General features: G+C 47.9%; 1 protein-coding gene across 1 annotated transcript in view; it reads right to left on the reverse strand.

Annotated features, from left to right (window-relative positions):
- LOC137438406 (adhesion G protein-coupled receptor B3-like) overlaps positions 1-12,922 on the reverse strand; it is a 413,438-nt gene extending 400,516 nt beyond the window's left edge. Inside the window, 2 exon segments of the mRNA XM_078767712.1 lie at positions 2,103-2,776; positions 12,889-12,922. Of these exon segments, the coding sequence (XP_078623838.1) occupies positions 2,103-2,748 (646 nt within the window). The 5' untranslated portion in view covers positions 2,749-2,776; positions 12,889-12,922.
- Positions 12,923-13,132: the final 210 nt, after the last annotated feature.

Genomic DNA, 13,132 nt, shown 5'->3' on the forward strand with positions numbered 1-13,132 from the left:
GTTGAGGGAGCTGATAGGTTGAGGGAGCTGATAGGTTGAGGGAGCTGATAGGTTGAGGGAGCTGATAGGTTGAGGGAGCTGATAGGTTGAGGGAGCTGATAGGTTGAGGGAGCTGATAGGTTGAGAGAGCTGATAGGTTGAGGGAGCTGATAGGTTGAGGGAGCTGATAGGTTGAGGGAGCTGATAGGTTGAGGGAGCTGATAGGTTGAGGGAGCTGATAGGTTGAGGGAGCTGATAGGTTGAGGGAGCTGATAGGTTGAGGGAGCTGATAGGTTGAGAGAGCTGATAGGTTGAGGGAGCTGATAGGTTGAGGGAGCTGATAGGTTGAGGGAGCTGATAGGTTGAGGGAGCTGATAGGTTGAGGGAGCTGATAGGCTGAGGGAGCTGATAGGTTGAGGGAGCTGATAGGTTGAGAGAGCTGATATGTTGAGGGAGCTGATAGGTTGAGGGAGCTGATAGGTTGAGGGAGCTGATAGGTTGAGGGAGCTGATAGGTTGAGGGAGCTGATAGGTTGAGGGAGCTGATAGGTTGAGGGAGCTGATAGGTTGAGGGAGCTGATAGGTTGAGGAAACAAGGTAGGAGGAAAGGAGGTAGATCATGGTGGAGATGGGAGGATTGTGTGAGGAAGGATTTCAATGAGGTGAGGGTAGTTGGAGAGTGGAGAGAGCTGCCCGAGGCCAGGGGGAAGTGGAGGAGTATCGTGGTCGTGGAAGGGCAGAAGTTTGGTCCCATTGGACCTCACTCCTTATAAAGGGCAGAGAAGGAAAAAGTTACCAAGTAGAATTCTCAATCAAAAGGGCATCGGCATTTCCGAAGTGGTTTTCCAGGACTAATGTCGTTTGTGATTTGCTCTCCCGGTGGAAATTTGGGCTCAACGAGGAATTGGTAATTATGACAAGTGCGCTGACGCACGACGGTGTACACCTTATGAGAGGCACTGTGGGATGTTACGAGCGCGCAAGGGAAGTCCTCGCAGACTAACGACCCTTCCAAGCGGACGCTTAACGTTTGTACGAACCACAACGCACCGATGTTGCGCCACGACGCACGCAGCGGGCTCTGCTTCCACCTAGCGGTAACTTCGACCTTCGAGCACATGATTTATGGGAAGGCACAGCGAGGGGTACTTTAAAGGGAGCACGTACTCCAAATTACATGTGTTTGTCCTGTGACCCTTAAGCATTAATACAACTCCTGGTTAGCAATTATGTAGACCCACCCACCCCATCCCTCCTAGACCCCCACCCACCCCCAACCCCACCACTAGCCACCCTCCTATTCGTCCATCATAAATTAACTTCAGTTGGAACTGTTTATTTATTATCTATGCAAACAGTGTAAAATCCCACTCCTCCTTCCAGGTCTTTAAAACAGCTGTTCACCTCCATCTTTTATCTTCCCCCATCCAAAACCTTGATCTTTTCTACCCCCGTTAATTCACCCCCAGATACACTTTTTGAAATTCCGTCTTCTTTCCTACATAGCCTAGGAGTGTCCATGTGTTTTATAGCAGTGTCCTCCCTCCCACAGATCTCGCGATGTCCCTGCTCTCAAATGTTGTACTTGTGTGCTTCCCTCTCTCTCCACATCTTGTCTCCCGCTCCCTTTATCTTGTGTTTTATGTGTCAGTTTGTCCTTTTGTGATTAATGTTAGCTCCTACATGAGCCTCGATCTTGTATATATATTTAAAAAAAAAAAAATTTGTGATTACTGCGCATGTGCATCCTTCATCGAATCCTCTTTCTTTCTATCCCGTTAGTCCTACCTCTTCAAAGACCCATCCCCTCTCTTCACATTCCTCCTCCAACTTCCCAAACTCCATTCATCCCTCCTAACATCCTCTTTTACCTTCCCCCGACCCCTCCATGTGTGCACATCAATAAGCAATAATTAAAGTACAATAATAATAAAAAGGCACCAACAAATCTGGTATTCCAATCACCCATTTACCTCCCTTTTGTATAATTAAACGTAAATGATCCATTTCTATGAAAACACATGGTGTTACAACCAACCATTCACCAAATTACAGCTGCGGTTACTCGAGGGCCTGATAATTGCGTTAGTCTGTCTGTCCCACCTGCCACGACGCAAAACCTACCGTTAGACTCGGAGCTGTTGTGACATTCGTGACTCCGAGGGGGACGCACGGGACCACCCGTGTAATTGAGTCGGCACGCGGAGGGGAGGCCGCTCCCCTTATCTCCGGTCCCCTCGGGGTCACATGATCGTGGCATCTGTATCATCCCGGGGAAGTGCGTGCACCTGCGCGCCCACGCGCGCAGCGCACGACATCCTGAATGTGCATCGCTCAGGATAATGTACTCCAACAGGACAGGAGGGGTCGACTCCCCGGTGACGTTCCGCCATTTGAGACGCAGGTGGAGGTACCTGGCCTGGGATGCGAGCGTGACCGTCGAAGCAGGTTCCGCGCACATGTCTGTCTGCGGTTCGCCGGACTTTGCGGGAAACGTTTCCAGGTCGCAGACGAGCAGACGGTACCGGCTGCAGACGTGAGCACCTTTTGAGATGCGCGCACAAACGGTGCTGGTTCTGGGATCGGGATTTACCACAACCCATCCGCACGAATCCTCCATGCTACGGACGCGTAGCGAGAAGGCTCCTCCGGAAACATCCCGGGTCGACCGCCGGCAAGCGCTCGCCATCGGTTCTGGAGCAAGTGAAGCAAAGCAGCAGCAGCAGCAATGGGCCAACAGGAGCAGGGCCGCGCGCCGTGCCTCCGGCATGTTAGCGGAGGCATGAAGTTCGCTCGGCCTGCAGCACAATCACAGCAACGAATTAGATAACAGCAAACATAACTGCAAATTACAAATTGATCATGTACTAATTCGGATGCACAAGGAAGCCTCCAGATGCCCTTTACGAACCTTCCTGTGGGGTATGTTACTGACTGGTGTATCATACTCTGTTTGCCATCCCTCTCCCGATAGTAGTTATAGGGTAGGAATTCGCATCTTGGACAGTGCGCCGGTGGTGAACAAGCACCTACTCTTCGCAAAGGACACCACGGGATCTTTAATCTCTCCTGATGCTGGCAGACATCCTTCCGAGGGGTTGGCACACAACTACCTGTGAAACACCGGGATGACAGTTTATAGCTAGGTCGGTATTCAAACCCAGGCTGGACAGCTCAGACTTGAGTGTGCATACCTCTCGGCCATCCTATCATCCTGGGGTATCTTGAGGTGCGTGGAAACGAATGGCCGTGGCAATCTACCAAGTTTGATTCAAATTACAGTCAGTTGTAAAATTAATGTGACATTTGGACTTGTCTACTTGATCAACACATCAAAAGAAGGAAACTTCAACAGATGAGATCACCATGATCGATCCAGATAGGCACCATGTCAGGTGTGTTTTGTTTTTGTTTGGGAGACTCTTGGAAAGTTTCGGAGACTTCAAGTCATATCTTTGAGGTAGCACACCTCCCAGAAGTTGAACACCTGAACACACCCCAGTTTGTTGATTTGTGTGTTCTTCCTGAGATCCTTATTCTCATTTTGACGTCTCAGCCATCGTGAAGCTGTTGCTTCTCCCCACAACTGCAGCAGTACCAGTCCCAAGATGAAATGTTCCAAGCGTTTATATTTTGCTGCAGGCTACCTGTGAACAGCTTACCTTGGCCTCCTCGGCCCACGCCAGTCTGATGACAATTGGGAATAAAGGACTTGTTTTGAGGAATATACTGACTGGCATTCTAATAACAAGATTCGCCAATCTCTACCGAGATTTTATGACCATCCACATCAATTGCATTCATCCTGGCTTTCATAGTTGCCATTCCAGATGAGAGTCCGTTTTCTGCTCTGCTGGTGAAATGTTGCATTTCATAGGGAGGTATTTTTCTTCTCATTCCTTCTTTTTCAACGTACAAGCATTAGAGTCACATTTAGATTCCACATTATCGTTAGTAAAGGAACTTTTTAAATGTCCTCTTGCTGACTTCCATTCGCAGTGAAGTTCCTTTCATGGAGCCCTTGGTGGGAGGGGAGGGAGAGGGAGGGGAAGGGAGGTGATGGGAGGGAAAGGATGTGGGGTGCGGGGAGTGGTTGTCATTAGCAACGGTAATTAGGACGCCACAAGCAATCCCACACGTGCACACAGCGACTTGGTGCACGAACACAACAATGCACGAACGCACTGAGCAAGGCAAGAAAGTAACGAACAGGGCACGAACGCACCGAACAATGCACTAACATACCGAGCAAGGCACTAACAAATCAAACAATACATTACCATACTGCACAATGCACGAAAAAATATATTGAGCAATGAACGAATTCACCGAGCAACGCAAGAAAGTACCAAACAATGCACAAACCCACTTAAAAATACACAAGCGTATCAAACAATGCAATAAAATACTGAAAAAATACACTACCATAATGAACAATGCACTAACACCGAAGAATGCACTAACACCGAACAATGCACAACCATGTCAATCATACTGAACAATGCACTACCATAGCAACCATACTGAACAATGCACTACCATACTGGGCAATGCACTAACACCAAACAATACACATACACTAATACACCAAACATGCACGACCATACTGAACAATGCACTACCATACTAAGCAATGGGCCAAACCAAACCAACCAAAGCAATGGACCAAACAATACACATACAATAATACACCAAAAATTGCACTACCACACTGAACAATGCACTATTGCACGAATGTACCGAATAATGCACAAACGCAACGAACAAAGCACTAACACAGTGAACAATACACTACCATACTAAACAAAGCACTAACACACCAACAGTGCACAAACACACCAACAGTGTACAAACACACAAACAGTGCACAAACACACAAACAGTGCACAAACACACCAAACAGTGAACGAACACACCAACAGTGCACAAACACACCAACAGTGAACGAACACACCAAGTGTACAAACACACCAACAGTGCACAAACACACCAAACAGTGAACGAACACACCAACAGTGCACGAACACACCAACAGTGCACGAACACACCAACAGTGCACGAACACCCCAACAGTGAACGAACACACCAACAGTGCACAAACACACCAACAGTGCACAAACACACCAACAGTGCACAAACACACCAAACAGTGCACAAACACACCAACAGTGCACAAACACACCAACAGTGCACAAACACACCAACAGTGCACAAACACACCAACAGTGCACAAACACACCAACAGTGCACAAACACACCAACAGTGCACAAACACACCAACAGTGCACAAACACACCAACAGTGCACAAACACACCAACAGTGCACAAACACACCAACAGTGCACAAACACACCAACAGTGCACAAACACACCAACAGTGCACAAACACACCAACAGTGCACAAACACACCAACAATGCACAAACACACAAACAATGCACAAACACACCAAACAGTGAACGAACACACCAACAGTGCACGAACACACCAACAGTGAACGAACACACCAAGTGTACAAACACACCAACAGTGCACAAACACACCAAACAGTGAACGAACACACCAACAGTGCACGAACACACCAACAGTGCACGAACACACCAACAGTGCACGAACACCCCAACAGTGAACGAACACACCAACAGTGCACAAACACACCAACAGTGCACAAACACACCAACAGTGCACAAACACACCAACAGTGCACAAACACACCAACAGTGCACAAACACACCAACAGTGCACAAACACACCAACAGTGCACAAACATACCAACAGTGCACAAACACACCAACAGTGCACAAACACACCAACAGTGCACAAACACACCAACAGTGCACAAACACACCAACAGTGCACAAACACACCAACAGTGCACAAACACACCAACAGTGCACAAACACACCAACAGTGCACAAACACACCAACAGTGCACAAACACACCAACAGTGCACAAACACACCAACAGTGCACAAACACACCAACAGTGCACAAACACACCAACAATGCACAAACACACAAACAATGCACAAACACACCAAACAGTGAACAAACACACCAACAGTGCACAAACACACCAACAGTGCACAAACACACCAAACAGTGAACGACCACCCCAAACAGTGAACAAACACACCAAACAGTGAACAAACACACCAAACAGTGAACAAACACACCAAACAGTGAACAAACACACCAAACAGTGAACAAACAAACCAAACAGTGAACAAACACACCAAACAGTGCACAAACACACCAAACAGTGCACAAACACACCAACAGTGAACAAACACACCAAACAGTGCACAAACACACCAACAGTGAACAAACACACCAAACAGTGCACAAACACACCAAACAGTGAACAAACACACCAAACAGTGCACAAACACACCAAACAGTGCACAAACACACCAAACAGTGCACAAACACACCAAACAGTGAACAAACACACCAAACAGTGAACAAACACATCAAACAGTGAACAAACACACCAAACAGTGCACAAACACACCAGACAGTGAACAAACACACCAAACACACCAAACAGTGAACAAACACCCCAAACAGTGAACAAACACACCAAACACACCAAACAGTGAACAAACACCCCAAACAGTGAACAAACACACCAAACACACCAAACAGTGAACAAACACCCCAAACAGTGAACAAACACACCAAACACACCAAACAGTGAACAAACACCCCAAACAGTGAACAAACACACCAAACAGTGAACAAACATGCCAAACAGTGAACAAACACACCAAACAGTGCACAAACACACCAAATACACTAACATACCAAACAATGCACTAACACACCAAACAATGCAATAACACACCAAACAATGCATAACACACCAAACAATGTACTAAAACACCAAACAATGCACTAAAACACCAAATAATGCACTAATACTGATGATGATGTCGAGCCTCCTCGGGCAATAATGGCATTGCCTTTCTATAGCTGTTACACACAGGTATGTGTGTGGTATAGACAAGGGGTCACCACTCCTCTCCGTCTCTCTGTTGGCCGTTGGGGAATTCACCCTCTTCCGCCCGTGCTGTTGGAGTCGACTGGACTCTCATCCACCAGATGTGCAGAGACATCTGCCATTTAAACCGTATGGCTGCGGAACATTACCCTCCCTAGTAAGGGGGGCTAACAGGTACTACACCTTGCCCACAGGTGACCTGGGGTTATGCAAAGCAGGGGCATCCATCTCCCTGAGGTATCAGAGGACATCCACATACCCAATACTGACCAATACACTAACACACCAAACAATGCACTAACACACCCAAAATGCATCAACATACTGAACAATGCACAAACACATCAAACAATGCACTAACTCTAACCGAACAATGCACAGACACAAATGTGCACAAAAATGAACCGAACAGTGCACCTGAAATTAACAATGCACAAACACTGAACAATGCACTAACACATCAAACGATGCACTGACACACCAAAGAATGCACTAACACACCCAAAATGCATCAACAGACTGAACAATGCACAAACACATCAAACAATGCACTAACTCTAACCGAACAATGCACTAACGCAAATGTGCACAAAAATGAACCGAACAGTGCACTAACACTGAACAATGCACTAACACACACACACACCAAACAATGCACTAACACACCAAATAATGCACTAATACTGACCAATGCACTAACGCACCAAACAATGCACTAACATAACAAACAATGCACAACCATACTGAACAATGCACTTACATATCGAAAAGTGGCCACCATTCCTAACAATGCAATAATGTCTCGAAAAATGCATGAATGCACCGAGCAAGGCAAGAAAGTACCGAACAATGCACAAATGTACCAAACCATGCACGAGCATACCTAACAATGCACGAACATACCAGACAATGCACGAACATACCAGACAATGCACAAACATACCAGACAATGCACAAACATACCAGACAATGCACAAACATACCAGACAATGCACAAACATACCAGACAATGCACAAACATACCAGACAATGCACGAACATACCAGACAATGCACAAACATACCAGACAATGCACAAACATACCAGACAATGCACAAACATACCAGACAATGCACAAACATACCAGACAATGCACAAACATACCAGACAATGCACAAACATACCAGACAAAGCACAAACATACCAGACAATGTACAAACACACCGAACAATGCACAAAGGTACCCAAGAGTGCACAAAATACCGATCAAGTGCATACATACCTAACTGAGTGTGCATGTGCGGACACATTTCTGAGACAAAAGGCACCCACCAAGCTTTCAGTGAAGCAAGCCAAGATTGGGAAGACAGCGTGGGAATAAAAGATGAGGAGTGTCTCCCCTCTCTCCTTCATTTCTCTATCTCTATCTCTGGATCCACTTCTGGATCCCCCTCTCTCCTACTCCTCCTCCTCCTGCTCCTGCTCCTCCTCCTCCTCCTCCTCTCCTCACGAAGCAACTAATTAATTAATTTTCATTCCATTTCCCCTTACACCATATATCTCTATTGAGCTCAAACTTTTTACATGTTTATTATTCTTGATCTTTTACACATTTTCATGATTCTTCTTTCTACCTTCCTCAGTAATTTCTTTCTACTCCTTTTTCACAGTTTTATTATGATTACTTTCAAGGTGATGTTTTTCTTTCAGTTTCTGAAAAAGCAGTTAATACAAACAGAATTTTGTTGTGCAAACTTAGTGCCTTCAAGGTCCTGGAATTTCTGAAGAGTCCAAACTTATCGGATGGAATGGCACAGCAAGTGTCTGATGACCGAGTGTGCATTAACTCTGTCAATCATGTATATACATACATATATATATATATAGTTTGTGGTGGATGCTGTGGGTCCCGCATTGGACTATACAGCCTTCGCACAACGCTTAGTGAGCATGCCAACGAAGGGAAGGGATTCGTCGAAAGCGACGACCCACACCATCATATACATATATATATATATCTAGCCACAGACACACACACACACTTGTCTCTATCCTCCCTCCCCCCCCTCCCCCTCCCCCTCCCCCTCCCCCCTCCCTCTCTCTCTCTCTCTCTCTCTCTCTCTCTCTCTCTCTCTCCCTTCCTTCCTCTGCATGGAGAAGGGTTTTTTCGATTTGTAAAGCTAGACTCTGTCAAGCTACTCTGTCTTCTCTGTCGTTTCTAGTTCTCACTTTCTTTCATACGAGTTCACACCGCCTCTGATTCTTTGTCTCCCTTTTTCTTTATGTTCCTTCTTTCTGTTTTATGTTGCTGGTACTAGTGTATGTCCTTGTACTAGTATTTTCAGTAATGGCTTTGTTCCTCCTGTGCATGTCAAGCTGAAGTGCATGTCAAGAAGCATCTTCCACTGCGGATTCACGTTGAGTCAATGTTGCCGATCTAAGCACAGGATCAATGTGGCAGAACGGGACACCGAGGCAGAGCGGCTGATCTAGACATGTTGTCAAAGCGGTTAATCAGGAAGTGGAGTCAAAGCGGTTAATCAGGAAGTGGAGTCAAATCGGTCGAGCTCGACGCAGAGTCCTAGCAGCCATTCTAGATATGGGGCCAGAGTGGCCGATCTAGATGTGGGGCCAGAGCGGCCGATCTAGATGTGGGGCCAGAGCGGCCAATCTAGATGTGGGGCCAGAGTGGCCGATCTAGATGTGGGGCCAGAGCGGCTGATCTAGATGTGGGGCCAGAGCGGCCGATCTAGATGTGGGGCCAGAGCGGCCGATCTAGATGTGGGGCCAGAGCGGCCGATCTAGATGTGGGGCCAGAGTGGCCGATCTAGATGTGGGGCCAGATCGGCTGATCTAGATGTGGGGCCAGAGCGGCCGATCTAGATGTGGGGCCAGAGCGGCCGATATAGATGTGGGGCCAGAGCGGCCGATCTAGATGTGGGAAGAAAGTGGCCGATCTGGATGTGGGAAGAATGTGGCCGACATAGATGTGGGGCCAAAACGACACATTTAGACAATGGGGCCAAAACGGCCAAGCTAGACTCAAAGACGAGGCCAAAGTGGCCAATTTAGATGCAGGCTCAAAGTGGCCGATATATATGCAGGGTCAAATGGGTCGATATAGATGTGGGGGTAAAAGCAGCTGATCCTGACAGGGTTCAAAGTGGCAGATCCAGATGCCAGGTCAAAGTGACTGATCTCGATGCAGGGTATTCACCAATCGAGAAGTAGGGTCGATGGGTCTGCCCAAGACTGTTGGTAAAAAGAGGCGATATGTGAGGTCAATGAGGCTGATTGAGAAGCGAGGTCAATGGTACTGATCTATTTGCATGGTCAACGGGGCCAATTTAGAAACAAGGTCAACAGGGCCGATATAGACGCAAAGTCAATGGGTTGATTTGGAGACGAGGTCAAGATAGATGATTGAGATGCACGATCAAGGGAGTCAATTGAGATGCAGGGTCAACCCGGACTTTATAGACATTGGTTCAACATGCCCTATATAGACACGGGGTCAATCCTGCCGACCTAGACACAGGGTCAACATGGCCCATCTAAATACTGGCTGAATGTGGCCCATATATACTCGAGGTTAATGCAGCCAATCTAGACACTGGATCAATGTGGTCCATCTAGATGTAGGCTCAATGCTGTCTCTGTAGACATGGTGTCAATGTGGCACATCTAGATGCAGGATCAATGTGGTCTATCTAGACGTGGGGTTAATGTGGCTCAATGAGGCACAGGACTGATACAGCCAGCCAATGAAAGTGCAGGATCAACATTGCCAATCAAAACGTGTGATCAATGTAGCCGATCTAGAAGTGAGAACAGTGGGGCAGATGTAGGTGCTGGATGAAGAGGCCGATGCAAACGCAGAGTTAATGTGGGCTATCCAGATGAGGGATCAATGGAGCTGCTCTAGATGCAGGATCAATGGGACTGGTCTCGACATGCGATTCGTAGGGCGGATGTAGACGCAGAATCAATCGAGCCAATCTAGGCTCGGGCCAATGCAGCCGATCTGGACGCAGGACCAATGTGGGCGATTTTTATGCAGGACCAATGGGGCCCATATGTACGTGGGACAAATGGGGCCGATCTGGATTTGAGATCATTGCGGCCGATCTAGACGAGGGGTCAAAGAGGCCGATTTAGACGTGGGGTCAATGCAGTCAATCTAGATGCGGGTCAACGCGGCCGATCTGGATGCAGGACCAATGTGGGCGATTTTTATGCAGGACCAATGCAATGGGACCCATATGGACGCGGGACAAATGGGGCCGATCTGGATGTGAGATCAATGCGGCCGATCTAGAAGAGGGGTCAATGAGGCCGATTTAGACGTGGGGTCAATGCAGTCAATCTAGATGCGGGTCAATGCAGCCGATCTGGATTCAGGACCAATTTGGGTGATTTTTTATGCAGGACCAATGGGGCCCATATGGACGCGGGACAAATGGGGCCGATCTGGATGTGAGATCATTGTGGCCGATCTAGACATGGGGTCAATGCGGCCAATATAGATGCAGGGTCAATGCAGTCAATATAGATGCGGGTCAATGCAGCCGATCTAGACAAGGGGTCGATGTGGCCGATGTAAACGCGGGGTCAATGCGGCCGAACTAGACGCAGAGTCAATGCAGCCGATCTAGACGCGGGATCAATGCGGCCGATGTAGATGTGGGGTCAATGCAGTCAATCTAGATGCAGGTCAAAGCAGCCGATCTAGACAAGGGGTCGATGTGGCCGATTTAAACGCGGGGTCAATGCGGCCGAACTAGACGCGGGATCAATGCGGCCGATCTAGACGCGGGATCAATGCGGCCGATGTAGATGTGGGGTCAATGCAGTCAATCTAGATGCGGGTCAATGCAGCCGATCTAGACAAGGGGTCGATGTGGCCGATTTAAACGCGGGGTCAATGCGGCCGAACTAGACGCGGGATCAATGCGGCCGATCTAGACGCGGGATCAATGCGGCCGATGTAGATGTGGGGTCAATGCAGTCAATCTAGATGCGGGTCAATGCAGCCGATCTAGACAAGGGGTCGATGTGGCCGATTTAAACGTGGGGTCAATGCGGCCGAACTAGACGCAAAGTCAATGCAGCCGATCTAGACGCGGGATCAATGCGGCCGATGTACATGTGGGGTCAATGCAGCCCGTCTAAATACGAGATCAAGAGGTGGATTTTTGAGCACATTTATCTCCTCCCTGGACTTGAAGTCGGTGCATTCGGAGCTCTGCCCGAGCTGCCACTTAGATACAAAGCGCACAATGAGCGGTTTCCAAGCACGGCAATTAACGGACGAATGAAGTGTAAAATTTGCAGAAGGCACGATAGGTAGTAAGCGAACTTGTGCGAACCCTTGCTTTTCCTTCTGTTTCCTGGAACAAAGAGGAAGAAAGTGAAGAGTGTTGGATAAATCAACGGGCCACTTACGAGCCAGTGCACGGCAGCTCAGCACGCACGGGAATCATGAGCGAGGGAAAGAAGAATGAGCAAGTCTACGGAGATGTGATCACCACGAAGGTAGACGCAAGAGATACGAATGTAGAGCCTAACCCTAACCCCAACCCCAACCCCAACAACTCACCACAGAGACCAAAGACAGACGCAAGAGATACGAATGTAGAGCCTAACCCTAACCCTAACCCCAACCCTAACCCTAACAACTCACCACAGAGACCAAAGACAGACGCAAGAGATACGAATGTAGAGCCCAACCCTAACCCTAACCCTAACAACTCACCACAAAGACCAAAGACAGATGCAAGAGGCACGAATGTAGAGCATAACCCTAACCCATACAACATCAAGACGATGCAATTTACGTGGTCGGGTCCAATGCATACCATACGCGATCAATTGAAATGAACGGAATCAGGAGGTAAAGATGGGATTTAGTAGGAACGACGACACTTACCTCGAGCGTTCAACGAGACTTTGTTGATACCCTGACGAAGAGCTCTCCTTTGGCCCGGAGCAGCCGATACATCCCCTTCCCGTGCTGGTGACGCCTCCGTGCAACTTGAATTCCCAGCCTCCGGCTGCGTTTGTCGATTCGATGCCAATATAATGCGCAACTTGATGCTCTGCGACCGTCGCCGGGAAACTCGGCTCGAAGAGCCTTTTGCGTCGCTCCCTCGCCCGATCTTTCCGAATACCTT

Source organism: Myxine glutinosa, chromosome 13 (assembly GCF_964187855.1).
Source record: "Myxine glutinosa chromosome 13, kmMyxGlut1.1, whole genome shotgun sequence".
Taxonomy (NCBI): Eukaryota; Metazoa; Chordata; class Myxini; order Myxiniformes; family Myxinidae; genus Myxine; species Myxine glutinosa.